The sequence below is a fragment of the Budorcas taxicolor genome, chromosome 11, assembly GCF_023091745.1.
Source record: "Budorcas taxicolor isolate Tak-1 chromosome 11, Takin1.1, whole genome shotgun sequence".
NCBI lineage: Eukaryota > Metazoa > Chordata > Mammalia > Artiodactyla > Bovidae > Budorcas > Budorcas taxicolor.
Genome location: NC_068920.1, coordinates 161,487,193 through 161,504,588, shown reverse-complemented (window position 1 = coordinate 161,504,588; position 17,396 = coordinate 161,487,193). Strand labels below are relative to the sequence as shown.

The window sequence follows — 17,396 nt, the reverse complement described above, 5'->3', positions numbered from 1 at the left end:
AGCAAGAAGAGATAAGAAAGCTGCCTTCAGCAGTCAATGCAAAGAAATAGAGGAAAACAACAGAATGGGAAACACTAGAGATCTCTTGAGGAAAATTAGAGATACCAAGGGAACATTTCATGCAAAGATGGGCTTGATAAAGGACAGAAATGGTATGGCCCTAACAGAAGCAGAAGATATTAAGAAGAGGTGGCAAGAATACACAGAAGAACTGTACAAAAAAGATCTTCACAACCCAGATAATCACGATGGTATGATCACTCACCTAGAGTCAGACATCCTGGAATGTGAAGTCCAAGTGGGCCTTAGAAAGCATCACTATGAACAAAGCTAGTGGAGGTGATGGAATTCCAGTTGAGCTATTTCAAATCCTCAAAGACGATGATATGAAAGTGCTGCACTCAATATGCCAGCAAATTTGGAAGACTCAGCAGTGGCCACAGGACTGGAAAAGGTCAGTTTTCATTCCAATCCCAAAGAAAGGCAATGCCAAAGAATGCTCCAGCTACTGCACAATTGCACTCATCTCACATACTAGTAAAATAATGCTCAAAATTCTCCAAGCCAGGCTTCAGCAATACGTGAACCGTGAACTTCCTGATGGTCAAGCTGGTTTTAGAGAAGGCAGAGGAACCAGAGATCAAATTGCCAACATCCACTGGATCATGGAAAAAGCAAGAGAGTTCCAGAAAAACATCTATTTCTGCTTTATTGACTATGCCAAAGCCTTTGACTATGTGGATCACAATAAAGTGTGGAAAATTCAAGAGACGGGAATACCAGACCTGACCTGACCACCTGACCTGCCTATGCAGGTCGGGAAGCAACAGTTAGAACTGGACATGGAACAACAGACTGGTTCCAGATAGGAAAAGGAGTACGTCAAGGCTGTATATTGTCACCCTGCTTATTTAACTTCTATGCAGAGTACATCATGAGAAACGCTGGGCTGGAAGAAGCACAAGCTGGAATCAAGATTGCCGGGAGAAATATCAATAACCTAGATATGCAGATGACACCACCCTTATGGCAGAGAGTGAAGAGGAACTAAAGAGCCTCTTGATGAAAGTGAAAGAAGAGAGTTGAAAAAGTTGGCTTAAAGCTCAACATTCAGAAAACGAAGATCATGGCATCTGGTCCCATCACTTCATGGGAAATAGATGGGGAAACAGTGGAAACAGTGTCAGACTTTCTTTTGGGGGGCTCTGAAATCACTGCAGATGGTGACTGCAGCCATGAAATGAAAAGACGCTTGCTCCTTGGAAGGAAAGTTATGACCAACCTAGATAGCATATTCAAAAGCAGAGACATTACTTAGCCAACAAAGGTCCATCTAGTCAAGGCTATGGTTTTTCCAGTGGTCCTGTACGGATGTGAAAGTTGGACTGTGAAGAAAGCTGAGCACCGAAGAATTGATGCTTTTGAAGTGTGGTGTTGGAGCAGACTCTTGAGAGTCCCTTGGACTGCAAGGAGATCCAACCAGTCCATTCTAAAGGAGATCAGTCAGTCCTGGGTGTTCTTTGGAAGGACTGATACTAAAGCTGAAACTCCAATACTTCGGCCACGTCATGCGAAGAGTTGACCCGTTGGAAAAGACTGATGCTGGGAGGGATTGAGGGCAGGAGGAGAAGGGGACGACAGAGGATGAGATGGCTGGATGACATCATCAGATTGATGGACATGAGTTTGAGTGAACTCTGGGAGTTGGTGATGGACAGGGAGGCCTGGCCTGCTGTGATTCATGGGGTCACAGTCGGACACGAATGAGTGACTGAACTGAACTGAAGGTGGCAGGTGTTTTTTATTTTTATTATAGGAACTTTTGAATATATGTGAAAGTATGAAAGGACTGTAACATTGTGTAATAGAACTCAGCAGGATTTTTTGTTTGATGCAAATTGCAGAACCAAAGGAGGGGGCATTCAGATGAAAACTCCAATGCCAAAATCAAGCAAAACCGTGTCCTCGTATGTGCACCTTCCAATGCAGCTGTTGATGAACTTATGAAAAAAATTATCCTTGAATTCAAAGAAAAGTGTAAAGACAAGAAGAATCCAATGGGTATGATATTTACGTGGGCTTTTAATTTGTTTTGTTTTCAGTGTTTAGCGTGGGGAACTTTGAATAACAAAAAGTGAGCCAGTTCTGGCTTGTTCACATCTCCCGAATTTGGTTCATGTGGCCCTCCAGGACAGTGCTTCTCACAGTGTGGCTTGTGACCAGTCAGTGGATTGTGAAATCAGTTTAGGGAGATCAGAACCAGCATACATACATAAGCTAGAACAGAACAGAAGGAAGCAGCAAGGATTAGAGCATAGGCAGTGAGGGGGTAAGTAGTAATCTCTGACACCTATGTTGTTGGTGAAGGATGAGTGTACTGCTTTCAGTACAGTGTGAAGTGTACCTCAGAAAAGCGCTGGCCTAGCGTGTATACACCAAGAAGGGAAAATGCTGGGTTGAAGGATATGTGCATCTTCTAGATAGTGCCAGATTCTTCTAGGAAGTGGTGGTGTCAGATCCCACACTGAGAACAGTTCCCAGACAGTGGGCGGGGTACTGTTTTCACTTTCCTTTTCCTGAGGAGGGGTAATAAGCACTTTTTCAGGTGTCCATTGACAACACGACAAGGCTGGATGAAGGTGGGACAAAAGCCGGGTCTAGGTTGGATTTTTAACTTTTTTTGTTAGACAGTGACATCTCTGTCAGTAAAAAGAGCTTTTTTTCCCTTATTTTTCAGTACTTTGATTTTTTTGTTTTTCACTGCATGTGATACATACGTTTGTGGGATTTGGTATATACCATTTATTGGGTTAAAGAAGTCCCTTTTTCGTTAGCTTTTTTATGAATGGGTGCTGAATTTTATACAAACATTTATTTGCAATGTTTTGTGTAAGAGATTATCTGTTTCTTGAAAGTTTATCTGTTTTTAGTATTGTTTTGGTATTTGTTGTTTTGTTCTTTTTTCTTTTTGGTCTGTTTTTTGACAGATGGATAAGTTTCTGTCTGCTGAATGTCTTTAATTGTTGGTTTATTCAAGTTTTCTGCATTTGAGTGAGTTTTGCTGATTTTTAAATGCTTGTGTTTTGTTGTATGTGAATTAAAAAAACCAACACCTCAGCACCTGGACAGTGACAGCTCTTTATCCTTCTCCCTCCAGGGAAGCCACAGCAGCTCAGGGGCTTTCATATCTGGTTTTCACCTTTCTCTGTTTTTCACCCCTAGGAATTTCTTTTACATCCTTCTGAGCTCACCCTGCAATTTAAAGGATTCTGTTTTAATTTCTGGAGCATTTTGAGGTGCTTAGAGTTGGGTATGAATCTCATCATCCTTCTGGCAGATATACAACTTAGCAGTTTTGAAACTTTGAAGTAAATGTTGGCCAGAGAAGATGGCTTCAAATTTAGAAAAAGGAGCTGAACTAGGAATACAGATACATGTAGACAACTGTATAATAAATTGTTAATTTGTTCATTCAGCAGGTTTATTGTACTTACTCTGTGCCAGATGCTGTTGTAGGCAGTGACCAAAACAAAACCTGATTCTATGGGGCTTGGGATTCAGTGGAAGGAGACAGCAAACAAGTACCTGACAGGTTGGGATAGGTGCTAATAAACACTGCTTGGTTGATGTTATTTAGTTCAGTGAAGTGGTGGGAGATTTTTAGACTAAATAATACCTGAGTGTGCTAACCTAGAATTAAAAATGTGGTTAGTAAACCAGTTTAAATGATGCTGACAGTTTTTGACATTACCAGAATTTCCAGCACATTCTGTCCCTTAGATCCTGAGGTGGCATTGTGATGTGGAGCAGAACCTTGGTTCTGAGTATTCTACAGAAAAGGAATTGGTGGTCCCATAAGATTTCATTTGGGGAATTCAGACATGTATTAAAAGATAAACATCTTCATCTTCGAAATATCCTGTGGTTAAGAAATCTGTTTTATTTTTAACTCAGCCGTTTTCCAAACGAATTTTATCATGGATTGTTGAATAGAACATAGTTTGAGGAACATGAGTGTAATAGAATCTCATCTCTGCTGTGTACTCTTTGTGCAACCCCATTAGCTTTTATTAGGTGGAAATAAGTCCTTGCCTTTTAGGGGTTTTTATGAAGCTTTATCTAAAAGGATGTATGTGGAGCTTCTAGCACAGTTCCAGATGTCTGGTTGATTAATAGTTCATGTTAGCTTCCTTCTCTGATTGTTAATATTTTGCTAAAAAACAGTTGTTATGTACAGAGATTGACAGTGTTCGTACTAATCTCTGTGTGACTTTTATCAACAGGAAACTGTGGAGATATAAACTTAGTACGTCTAGGTCCAGAAAAGTCTATTAATAATGAGGTCCTAAGATTCAGTTTGGACAGTCAAGTTAACCACAGAATGAGTAAGTACGGAATAAAGGTATATACTAATTTATTTTTTTCTTGTTGTATAGTTGGCTTGGGCATTAAAGGTAATTTGAAGACCCTAGAAATAGTCTGGTTTTGAAAGCTAATTTTCCTTCTCATTGTGTGTGAATATGTGTATATTTGTTAGAATGAGCAATTCTTTGTCTTTTTATTTTCTTTAAAGAAAAAGACTTACCGTCTCATGTTCAGGAGATGCACAAAAGAAAGGAATTTCTCGATCGTCAACTTGATGAACTTTCCCGCCAGCGTGCTTTATGCCGAGGTGGAAGGGAATCGCAGGTATCTAGACATTTCTGGATCAGTGTTTATAGCAGCTTATAGATAAACTAGTTGAGTATTTGGTGCTGTTCTTTTGTTGTGAAATAGTATATAATTTGTGTAAAAGATGTATACAAAAGTGGTATCTTTACATTAGGAGTTAAACTTTGTTTTAAAGGACCAGATAGTAAATATTTTAGACCTAAGTTTACAGACTTACGTGAAGTCTCTTTTAGCCACTCAACTCTGCTGTTGTAGCCTGAAGACAGCAGCAGTTGGTAACATGTAAATGATGTGCCAAGGATTGGCCTGCTAGACAGACAGGAAGAGCCAACTGACAATACCCTGGACAGATCTACATCTTTATACAGTATTTGAGAATTTATCAGGCTTTCCTGGCGGTCCAGTGGTTAAGAATCTGAGCTTTCCACTGCAGGGGGTACAGGTTCAATCCCTGGCTGAGGAACTAAGATACCACGTGCTTCACTGTGTGGTCAAAAAAAAAGAATCAATTTATCTAATTCTGTTCAGTTGGCACAGTCGTGTCCGACTCTTTGTGACCCCAGAATCGCAGCACGCCAGGCCTTCCTGTCCATCACCAACTCCCGGAGTTCACTCAAACTCATGTCCATCGAGTTGGTGATGCCATCCAACCATCTCCTCTGTCGTCCCCTGCTCCTCCTCTCCCCAATCCCTCCCAGCATCAGTCTTTTCCAACGAGTCAACTCTTTGCATGAGGTAGCCAAAGTATTGGAGTTTCAGCTTTAGTATCAGTCCTTCCAAAGAACACCCAGAACTAACCTCCTTTAGAATGGACTGGTTGGATCTCCTTGCAGTCCAAGGGACTCTCAAGAGTCTGCTCCAACACCACACTTCAAAAGCATCAATTCTTCAGTGCTCAGCTTTCTTCACAGTCCAACTTTCACATCCGTACAGGACCACTGGAAAAACCATAGCCTTGACTAGATGGACCTTTGTTGGCTAAGTAATGTCTCTGCTTTTGAATATGCTATCTAGGTTGGTCATAACTTTCCTTCCAAGGAGCAAGCATCTTTTCATTTCATGGCTGCAGTCACCATCTGCAGTGATTTCAGAGCCCCCCAAAAGAAAGTCTGACACTGTTTCCACTGTTTCCCCATCTATTTCCCATGAAGTGATGGGACCGGATGCCATGATGTTTTCTGAATGTTGAGCTTTAAGCCAACTTTTTCACTCTCTTCTTTCACTTTCATCAAGAGGCTCTTTAGTTCCTCTTCACTCTCTGCCATAAGGGTGGTGTCATCTGCGTATCTAGGTTATTGATATTTCTCCCGGCAATCTTGATTCCAGCTTGTGCTTCTTCCAGCCCAGCGTTTCTCATGATGTACTCTGCATAGAAGTTAAATAAGCAAGGTGACAATATACAGCCTTGACGTACTCCTTTTCCTATCTGGAACCAGTCTGTTGTTCCATGTCCAGTTCTAACTGTTGCTTCCCGACCTGCATATAGGTTTCTCAAGAGGCAGGTCAGGTGGTCAGGTCAGGTCTGGTATTCCCATCTCTTGAAGAATTTTCCACACTTTATTGTGATCCACATAGTCAAAGGCTTTGGCATAGTCAATAAAGCAGAAATAGATGTTTTTCTGGAACTCTCTTGCTTTTTCCATGATCCAGTGGATGTTGGCAATTTGATCTCTGGTTCCTCTGCCTTCTCTAAAACCAGCTTGAACATCAAGAAGTTCATGGTTCACGTATTGCTGAAGCCTGGCTTGGAGAATTTTGAGCATTACTTTACTAGCATGTGAGATGAGTGCAATTGTGCAGTAGTTGGAGCATTCTTTGGCATTGCCTTTCTTTGGGATTGGAATGAAAACTGACCTTTTCCAGTCCTGTGGCCACTGCTGAGTTTTCCAAATTTGCTGGCATATTGAGTGCAGCACTTTCACAGCATCTTTCAGGATTTGAAATAGCTCAACTGGAATTCCATCACCTCCACTAGCTTTGTTCATAGTGATGCTTTCTAAGGCCCACTTGACTTCCCATTCCAGGATGTCTGGCTAATTAACACCTACTAAATGGAACGTGGAGTGCTAGTTGTTGGGTTGCTGGATAATGAGCTGAGGTTTCAAAACAGACTACGGGAGAAGTTGAAATAGATGTATTACTCACAGGTCCTGGAGGAGGTACATAGCATACCTTGAGGGGCCATGTAGGCGGTCTGTGCAGAGTGCAGACAGGCAGGTCCTGGGCCACATATCTTTATCAGGGTCCGTGGTTGGAGTGTTTTGACATATCCAGACTAGGGCTGAATTGGGCAATTTGAATGGAAAGAGCAGGGTTTTGGTAAGTTTCTTGGAGTGTCTTATCTCAGGGTCACATATAAGGCATACAGATGCTGGAAGGCAAGGGAAACTATTGATCACAAGAGCGAACATTTGCTGGTGACTCTCTGCGTGCTATATAAGACATTTGCAAGAGTGAGGGGCTAGTGTCAGTTTGAAGTCACGGCAGGCACCTGGCCAAACACAATGGATGTCAGGGCAGCAGTGCCCTGGAGTAGCTTAGCTGAACTCTGATACACAGTAGTATAGAGAGACTGGTAGAGGAAACACACTGGGTGAATCAGCTTTTCATTGGTAAAGTACTGGCTCTCCTTTTTGAAATGTGAGGCAGTTCATTGGAAAGCATTTTAAAATGCTTAGTTTAATGATAGCAGTCTAATTTTTTCCAGAGGCAAGAATTAGATGGAAAAATTGCCAGAGTTTCAAAAGAAAGGCAGGAGCTTGCTTCTAAAATTAAAGAGGTAAGTAGTTCATCCATAGCATTTTCCTGGCATTTCTTTTTTTAAATTATGAAGTAGTTCAGACAGCCTATGGTCTTTTCTCAGTTAACATTTAAAGTTTGAGAATTCCTGGCGTTCCAGTGGTTAGGACTCTGCACATCCATTGCAGAGGATGTGAGTCCAATCCCTTTTTCAGGGAACTCAGATCCCTCAAGCTGTATGTGTGGTCAAAAATGTATATAAATCAATAAAATGTTTTTATAATGAAAGATTTGAAGCATTTACAAAACTAGAGAAAGTGGTGTCACTGCACGCACATCTGTAGCTTTCTCTGAAACTCAGTGTTCTGCTCTCCCACCCAGAAATTTATGGTAATTGTCATGAATAATTAATGAAACTAAATTTGTAGGGTTTTCCTTTATTAAAAATAAAGAAGAAAGAACATTATGTGTCTGAATTCAGGTAGACCAGCAGTGGCTGGGATGTGGCACATGAAAAGTGCCTTTTTCCCTTCAGTTTTTAGCTGAAAGCATAAGCTCTTTTTACTTGTTTTTGATCACAAAAATCCTTTTATAGCATGTGTAACTTTTTCCCCAGTATTCTTTGGATATAAAAATATCAACTCACATTTAGATGAGTCAAAGCTAGAATGAGCCAGCATAGAGCCCTAATGAAATGAACTGGGGTTAAGGGAGAGAGGGTACTACAAACCGGTAATGGCATTTGTATTTTTGAGCTGAGATTTTTTTCTTGAATATATTATTGACTTCTGTGTGGCTAAATGAATATAGTTGAATTTAATGCATATTTCCACTAGCAGTTTATTTCAATTAAAAATTATGTGGAAAGCTATTAAAGTTTAAACTCAGCCCAAAATTAATCTTCTCATATGTCAGGAGGAAGTCTTTGTTTACTGGTGTTAACGGTTTTTGCCACTGATCAGATTGTTCTGTGAGTCATTAAATTAATTGCACTTGCGGTTTCACCGTGATGCTGGCTGTAAGGAGAGGGATGTTGCTGGCTGTAAGGAGAGGGATATGGCAGTTACCATGTGAGCACTGGATGGAAGGCCACAAGCGCCGCCACCTTCTCACAGACCTGCCTCGGAGTCCAGGCTTGAGTCTGTCGTATGCTCAGCTCTAGCTTTTCAGGAGCAGAAATAGGCTAACTGAATCTCTGATGAGACTCAGTCTCCATCTCAGTTTATTCCATTAGATAGACCTGGACCACAGTGGCGGTTACTGCTGTGGAAGTAGAATGCTCATCAGTTTCACAGGTGTTTTTGTTGGTACTGGCTCTTAGAAAGAATAAGCTTACGTGCTTAAAACTAACAGAAAAGGGTATGTTCAGGCTTAGTTTTGTTCCTGGTTTTACTGAGATAATTGCTTCACAGTTCAGTAGAATTATTTAGTCTTTGCATATTCTGATACCTTCCCACATACATCAGGCTGTAATAATTGTAAGTCTACTTTGACCAAATTAAACCCTGAATAAATTTTTCTTAACGTGCTGAAATCATGTTCCAAAATTAGACTCCCCTGCAGTATGTTCTCTCTGATGGCTTCTGAGTACCTTGAGTGCTGCTCTTTTCTAGATTGCAGGTTCCCATCTGACATTTACTGAACATTATTCTGCCACGTAAGTGGCAGGTGTGTTATAGTACAAAGAGGCCTATAGGCAAGAAGTTTTTAGATACAAGTGAACATTGATGAACTTTTATTCTCTTAGGTTCAAGGACGCCCACAGAAGACACAGAGCATCATCATCTTAGAGTCGCACATCATTTGCTGCACGCTGAGCACGAGTGGTGGCCTGCTGCTCGAGGCTGCTTTCCGCGGGCAGGGGGGTGTCCCCTTCAGCTGCGTCATCGTTGATGAGGTCAGTGGGCAGCTGGCCGTACAGCTCTGGCCTGGTGCCTTGAGGAGGAAGTCCCAGGGGAAGAGTGGCTGCCAACATGTGGACGCGGTGACCTTTTTGCATCTGATTTTGACCTGCTCTTAAACATGTGTATTCCTGTATGTTGAAATAGGCTGCGAATAACCCACCATGATGAAAACTGCTTTTCTAGTATTGGAATTATAGTCTTAGGGATTCCTGATCTTAACAAAATCCATCCCAAGGATTGCCTAGCTCCTGCTTAGAATATCTCTGGTTACCTTTTGAAGCATTTTATTGTTTTCTAACCAAAGAAAATCTTTATTTTTGATATTTGGTGTAGAAGGAGAAGGTGTACGTTTCTTAATGGGTAAGGCTTTCATTATGAATTAGACTGTATATGAATAAAAAATAACAGAGAAAACTATGACTGTATCTCCATTTTATACTTTCTTACCAAGGCTGGACAGTCCTGTGAAGTTGAAACTCTTACTCCGCTCATCCATCGTTGCAACAAGCTTGTCCTCGTAGGAGACCCTAAGCAGCTCCCTCCCACAGTCATTTCCGTGGTATGTTTTTTCACATTCGTGTTGCTCTAAAGTGGAAGGGGTCTTTCGGTTTTTTGTTTTGGGGGTTGGGCATCCTCCTTGGATCAACATCTCTTACTTGCAGGGAGAAATAGGGAATGGCTGAGGAAAGAGAACAGCCACCGTTTAGAGCCTTCATGGTAAAGTCTCCAAAAATATGCTTTGTTCATAATGAGCTTGTGTGTGTGTGACAGGAGCATGTGGGTATCAAAAGACCAGAAGCTCAGGAACAGGATGTCCCATGCTCAATGTGCTATCCCTCTGAGAAAGGCAGTGTGCAGCTTTTCTAAGGGCTGATTTGTTTTCATAACATAGCCACCAAACCTGTGATAAAAGAAAAACTCTAAAAAAGCAAGGGAAAGAATCCAAACCTCCTAATTTATATTTATGTATATGCAAATTTTGAGGAAAACAGTAAGAAGATAAGTTATTCTTACAGTAATGTGTACAGTATTAGGATTCTGTATCCTATAATGTTCCTCACATGCTCTGAAAGGGCAGGTGGAAGGAAAAAGACTGGGCTCCGCTTATGGGAAGATGAGCAGCACGGTTGTGTCCCCTTCCTGTTGTGTGAACACTCACTAGAACTGCTTCTGGAAGTGCACAGCAAAGTCAGGATCCAGATGTTTTGGGTAATCTTGCACAGGTCTCCACCTAGGTTTTGAAACTGAATAACATTTGAGCATTTCAGTGATACAGAGAGCATGTGTGCAGAGTAGTGGCTGCATGAACAGTCCCAGAGAACAGACCATTTTCACAGCATTTCTGTTCAGTTATGCTCTGTTTGGTTGTGGAATGAAAGCGTGTTGCTGTTTTTTGTTGTTACTGTTTTTTGACTTTGGAATCATCAGCATGACCGTGCAGTTCTTTGATATCTGAGCACTTGGGCGCGACCATGTGAGGGGTGGGCTAGGAGCGCCCCTGACCTGGAGTGAGGACCTTGTCTGTGGGGAAGAGCTGCTGCACCAGGCTTCGTGGGGAGTTAGGAGGAGCCAGCTCTGCACTGCGCTATGTGAATAATACAGCGTTTCAGAGACTGACTGATGACTTCTCGAAGGGCCTTAGCATATAGTTAGCGAAAGAGGGTTGTTGATAGTCCTCAGCTTTACTGCCTTCTTTGGTAATTGATTAAGAACAGCAGAAATGAGAAGAATCTATTTGGGCTTTTCTTAGTGTTGTAAAAATAATAACAGGCTTATTGAGAAATTTTCAGAAAATGATTATAAAGTTTTTCTCAAAATGCCTTTCTGACCACCTATTTCTAGGAATAATTACTATGAATAGTGTAGTGGATAATTTGAACAGTTTGTGGTCATGGGTGTGCAAAGTTGCCTTTTTTCCAGTCTGTGTTTATTGAGTGTTAACCTAATTCAGGCACCGTTTTAAGTTCTAGGATTATGACAGTGTTGAAAACTGACAAAAATCTCTGCCCTGACAAAGCTGACATTCTCGTGGGTAACAGACAATAAGTTACTAAATTCAGAAGGTTGGGTAGTTACAGGGAATGTATGCATTTGTGTGTGCCGACTTTGACCTTGTAAAGGTGGCAGAATCAGTCTGTGTCACACTGCCTTTTTTCCAGTCAGTAAATAGATCAGGAATGTACATTCATGTCAAAACATGAAAATCTGTCATATTGTAGGATGGACTCAGGTTTTTTTTTTCCTGTAAGTAAATGTGTTACCTCCTATAAATCCACTTTCTTTTTTTTTGCTAGAGTGAAGTAAATGAGTTTTTTTGCTAACTTGAATAGATAAACTTCTGAGGTAGAGATGATAATGCCAAATGTCCACTAAGAATATTTATTCTATTTAATTACACAAACCTATTTAAAATTGCATATGTATATAATCACTTGTATAAATAATACAAATAGGAAATAATGTCTTCTTTCTCCACTCTGATAGTTTGTAAAACAGGTTTATTAAAACTTTGCATATACATCTTCAGTGCTCATATCTGCAACATACTCATAAAGATTCCACTATTCTTTCTCAATTTTGACATGGTGCTAACATTGAAACGTATATCCCAACTGTGATTACATGAAGACACTTTTCTTCATTTGTCAATTAACTCCGTTTCAGGTTGCAGGTTTGTTGTAACCCTTTATTGAATTTATGAAATCAACTTAGTTGTCTGTCTCCTCCATTAGAATGTTAAGTTCTGTGACACTTAATCTTATTCACCTTAGACCCTCAGCACCCGAAGCTTTAGACGCTTAGTGCATATTGCCTGAATGGATGGATGAAGAAATTGGTCTTTAAGAGGCTGGTTTACAGTGACATTCATTTTTTCAAGCTGTGGGAGCGCAGCCCAGAGATAATGGTTAAAATCTGTGTGAAAATTGTTTGCTGCTTTTCTCATCAGTTCTTTCAGGTGACCTCTGTTAGCACCAAAATAGTGATGGTGGTGATCATTCACAAGATCACATCATTCATCAACAGTTTGTGGGATTTCTAAATAAGGAGAATATGCCTCAGCTTTCGTAGTCAGGCTCCATGGGTTTTCAAAGGTGGAAGTCAGAAACATCTTCTTTCTCTGAATGTTCGGTTGTTGGTAATGCTGTGTGCATTTTAGATGTACGTTTGCTGTGTACATTGTAGAGCTCTGTAATTGTTTTTATAATAGTGGGAAAAGTACAGGTGAATCGTTAGAGATTATTGCTTTGTCTTCCCCCTTTCAGAAGGCACAGGACTATGGCTATGACCAGTCAATGATGGCCCGCTTCCACAAGCTCCTGGAGGAGAGTGTGGAGCACAACATGATTGGCAGGCTGCCTGTCTTACAGCTCACCATCCAGTACAGGATGCACCCGGACATATGCCTCTTTCCTTCTAGTTATGTTTATGACGGAACCTTGAAAACAAATAGGTGGGTTCTTTTCATTGCATGTCAGCTTGTTTTATTTGTAGGTTTGGCTGCTTAGGAAGAATAGCTCTTTCACAGTGCTCTTAAGTCTTATTATTAAAAACATGAAGGTTTAATAATTTAAATTATAAAAGACATGTTGATTGTAGCAAATGCAGATAAATGAAAAGGGGGATAAAACCAACCCCCCTATTTATACTACCCAGAAATAATCACTAGTAACATTTTAGTGTATCTACTTCCAGTCCTTGTACTATGCACATCTTTTTTTTGTTTGTTTCCTTTTTCTCTTTTTGGGAAAAAAGAATCATACCATGCTTTACCTAGTATTTTATACCTTGCTTTTTTCATGTACTGTATTATGAGTAATTTTCCAATCATAATTGTTATATCTTAAATACATAGATTATTCTCCCTAGCACTAGAATAGAGATAAAATTCACTTTCTTTTAGTGTATTGAAATTTTATTTCTTTAAAGAAGAGTCCTTCTTGTCCCCTTACTTTCCCTAGCTCTCTCCCTGCCACATACACACAGAAAAATGGTAGTAATAATTTTAAAAAACGTTTCTAACTTGACTTGTGTTCTAAATGGTGCTGCTCTTTTATAGAGGGACAGAGACCAGTCGGTGCTCATCTGACTGGCCATTTCAACCCTACCTCGTGTTTGATGTTGGAGATGGCTTAGAAAGACGGGATAATGAGTATGTTCTCTTATACTTCAGTCCTTACTGATGGTGTCAGAATTTTTATATTGTTTTTGTTTATATTTAAGTTCAAAATACTTTTCATACAAATCTCTCTGCCTAGTGCCAGGACACAATCATTTTCTTTTAGCTGGATTGATAAATCCATCATAAAATTACTGCTATCTTTATGTATTTCGGTCTTTCAGTTTTTCTTTCTGAATTGTGTTAGTGGGGATTATATTACCTAACATGTGATAAGCACTTAAGTAGATCCATGCTGAACTCACAGTTGTGAGTAAAATAGATGTGGCCCTAGTACAAGGCTATTGTGGTCTAACGCGAGGCAGACATTAACCAGGCCATTACTGCGGAGATTGATTATTCCAGTTGGGTTAAATATTGTGAAGGAGAAGTACAGGCACAGTTGAATTAAGGTGTGGGGCAGAGGGTGGACAGTCCTTTGAGCGTGTCGGGCTGTGTGAATCGGGTGGTCTGTGAATGCTAGTGCATGGTCCACATGGCCTGTGGTGGGGAATGAGAAGGGTGATGCATCTGAAGCACTTTTCTCAGTGTTGGGAAGATAATAAATCTGCAATAGGAGCTCTTCATTAGTCATGTCTTCATTGTTATAAATGCCTTTGTTCTCACTGTGGCTGTCCCTGTTTTAACAAATGAAGAAGCTGGTGTCTGAATGACTCCAAGCTCTTTTCTGGCGTACAGCTCATGTCTCGCTGGGCAGTTGTGATGCTGTTTATTCTTGTATACAGTGTAATGGTCATTATCACAGCCTCTTTGAATCACTGCTGACTGAATAGAGATAAAGCCTACCAATCTACCGTTTACTGTAATAGAGAACAAAGTGGAACTTAACAATTGGACTGCTATTAGTTTTGATGTCTTGTATTTTTTTTTCCATCTTATTTAGCTCATATGTAAATGTTCAAGAGATAAAACTGGTAATGGAACTAATTAAACTTATTAAAGACAAAAGAAGGGACATTAATTTCCGAAACATTGGCATAATAACCCATTACAAGGCTCAGAAGACGATGATTCAGAAGGATTTGGACAAAGAGTTTGATAGAAAAGGGTGAGGCATCTCTATTTTTATAGCTCTTTCCAGTTTCTCTGTTGAATTAAAAAGAAGAAAGAGGGGATGGAAGGAAAGAAGAAAATGAAGCTTAACCCCTGGGGCATGCATAGACCCTGGTAACATAGAACAAGGAGACCAGGACACTGGCTCCACAGACTTGTGCTGAGAAGGGAGTGTGGTTACGCTTGTAGCACCTGTAGACGGAGTGCCTGCTGCCTTTTCGAAGGTCTTCACCATTATACTTGACAGTGGAATTGAGTGAGAAACTCTCCAGGCCTTTCCATTTAGTTGGATGACTTGTTAATCTAAATTCTAATTGTACCGAGATACCCATAGTCACGTTTTCACTTAGAAAAAATTAATTAAACCTTTTAGTGCCTTCATGTAGAAGGGTGAAGATCATGTCTTCGTCTCGTTTTACCTCAACAGTAAAATTAAAAATTAAATATTGGAAATCCAGTAACTCCACAGTTTCTATACCTCGAAACACACAAACTTCCAAAATTGACACTAGGAAGAAACCAGAAACATTGGATAGATCTATTAAACGCAAACAGATTGAGTTAGTAATCAAACACTTAACGACAGAAAACAAACCCAGGACCAGGCTTCACTAGTGAATTCTATCACATGTTAAGAATTAACACCAATCTTTTTGCAAATGCTTCCAAAATATAGAAGGGAAGACTACTCATTTTATGGGGCCACTATTACCTTGATACCAGAGCCATGGAGACATCACCAGAAAAGAGAACTACAGACCAATATATCCTTTATGAATGTGGATGCAAAAATTCTCAACAAAATAATGGCAGCTGAACTCAGTAGCATAGTAAAAGGATTATAGACCAGGATCAAGTGGAATTTATCTCAGGAATGCAAGGTTGTTTCAATATATGATAATCAGCGTTCTGTACCATAGTTAAAGGGAAGTCCCACGTGGTTGTGATCATCTGAATAGATTTCATTTATTTGAGTGAAAACATTTGAGTGCAACAACAACCTTTCATGATAAAAATACTCAACAAATTTAGGAATAGAAGGGAACTTCCTTAGGCTAATAAAAGGCATCTAGGAAAAACCCATAGCTCAAAAACTATAATATACTTGATGGTAAGATGACAACTTTCCCTATATGATCAGGAAGGATAGGATGTCTGCTCTCACTGCTTTTGTGCAGCATTGTATTAGAAATTCTGTGCAGAGCAGTTAAGAAAAGGAAATGAAATATTTGTGCAAACTGCTAGTCCTTGTAAACAAGTTCATCAGAGTTGTAGTATACAAGATCAGTATGCAGAAATCAGTTGTATTCAGCAGCCACAAGAAATCTGAAAAAAAATTTTTTTTAATTCCATTTATGGTAGCATCATAAAGAACAAAATACTTAGGAATAAATATAACCAAAGAAATATAAGCTCCTACACTGAGAACTACAAAATGTTGAAAGAAATAGAAGAACTCCAAAATAAGTGGAGACAGTCCATATTCATGGATTGGAAGACTTACTAAGATGGCACCTTTCCCCACGCTGATCTACAGATGAGTTATCTCCATCAAAATTAAAACTACGGTTTTGGAAAAGCTTATTGTAAAGTTCATGTGGAAGTGAAAGATACTCTCCAAACAACTTGACAGAACAGTGTTGGGGGGCTCACACTGTATCAAAATTTACTACAAAACTATCAACATTGTGGTACTGTCATCAGGGTAGACATATAGACTAATAGAGGTGAGATTCCAGAAATAAATCCATATGTTTGTGGCCAGTTGATTTTCAGGAAGGGTGTCAAGACCATTCAGTGGGGAAAGAATAGTTTTTTCAACAAATGGTGCTGGAATAAGTATAGGTATCCTCCTGCAAAAGAGTGAATTTTGACCCTTGTCACACTGTATATAATAATTAACTCAAATTAGAGCCCTGAGTCTTCAGAGACAAAATTATAAAATGTATAAGGAAACAAAAGTGTAAATTCATATGATCTCAGATTAGGCAACAATCTTAGGTGTGATATCCAAGCACAGGTAACCAGAGGAAAATTAAATTGGTCTTCATAAAAATGAAAACCCTTTGCTTCAGATGACACTATCAAAGAGTGAAAAGACAACCCACAGAATGGGAGAAAGTACTTGCAAATTATTTATCTGATGAGTTATATCCAGAATATAAAGAACTCATACAACTTGATAATAAAACGACAGTCTTATTTTGTTGAAAAATGTGAATAGCATTTTTCAAAAGATAAAAATCCAACAGGCACACTAAAAGGTGTTCCACATTATTTATCATTAGGGAAATGCAAATCAGAACGACAATTAGATTAACATTTCATACCCACCACGATGACTGTCATTAAAAAACAGGCATTAACATATTTTGGCGAGGATGTGGAGAAACTGAAACAGTATGTTGCTGGTGAGAAGATAGAATGGTAAATCATTGTGGAAAAGTTTGGCAGTTCCTCATAAAACATAGAATTACCACATGACCAGCAATTTCATTCGTAGATACATACCTGCATTGGGAAAATGTTCACTGGGAAGCTTGTACATGAATGTTCATAGCAGCATTATTCATGATAGTCAGAAAGCAGAAACAACTCACACTTCCAAAAATTGTGTGTGGGTAAATTGTGTATTTGTACAAGCAACTACGCAGTCATAGAAGGAATGAAGCAGTGGGATGTTTTGTGACACGTGAACCTTGGAAAACATCGTGCTAAGTGAAAGAAACCTGACACAGAAGGTCACATGTTCTATAACTTCATTGATACGCTAGCCATGTCCCGTGTAGAAAAGTCCATAAAGACAGCACATAGATTAGTGGTTGCCAGGGCCTGGCGGGGAGGAGATTAGA

At 39.7% G+C, this 17,396-nt stretch overlaps 1 protein-coding gene across 1 annotated transcript in view; it reads left to right on the top strand.

Moving 5' to 3' along the window:
- Positions 1–17,396, top strand: part of SETX (senataxin) — an 82,422-nt gene that overhangs the window by 57,566 nt on the left and 7,460 nt on the right. The window contains exons 16-24 of the mRNA XM_052647913.1: positions 1,905–2,061; positions 4,284–4,385; positions 4,574–4,689; positions 7,379–7,450; positions 9,158–9,307; positions 9,766–9,873; positions 12,578–12,765; positions 13,372–13,464; positions 14,375–14,539. Of these exons, the coding sequence (XP_052503873.1) occupies positions 1,905–2,061; positions 4,284–4,385; positions 4,574–4,689; positions 7,379–7,450; positions 9,158–9,307; positions 9,766–9,873; positions 12,578–12,765; positions 13,372–13,464; positions 14,375–14,539 (1,151 nt within the window). The remainder of the gene's footprint in view (positions 1–1,904; positions 2,062–4,283; positions 4,386–4,573; positions 4,690–7,378; positions 7,451–9,157; positions 9,308–9,765; positions 9,874–12,577; positions 12,766–13,371; positions 13,465–14,374; positions 14,540–17,396) is intronic.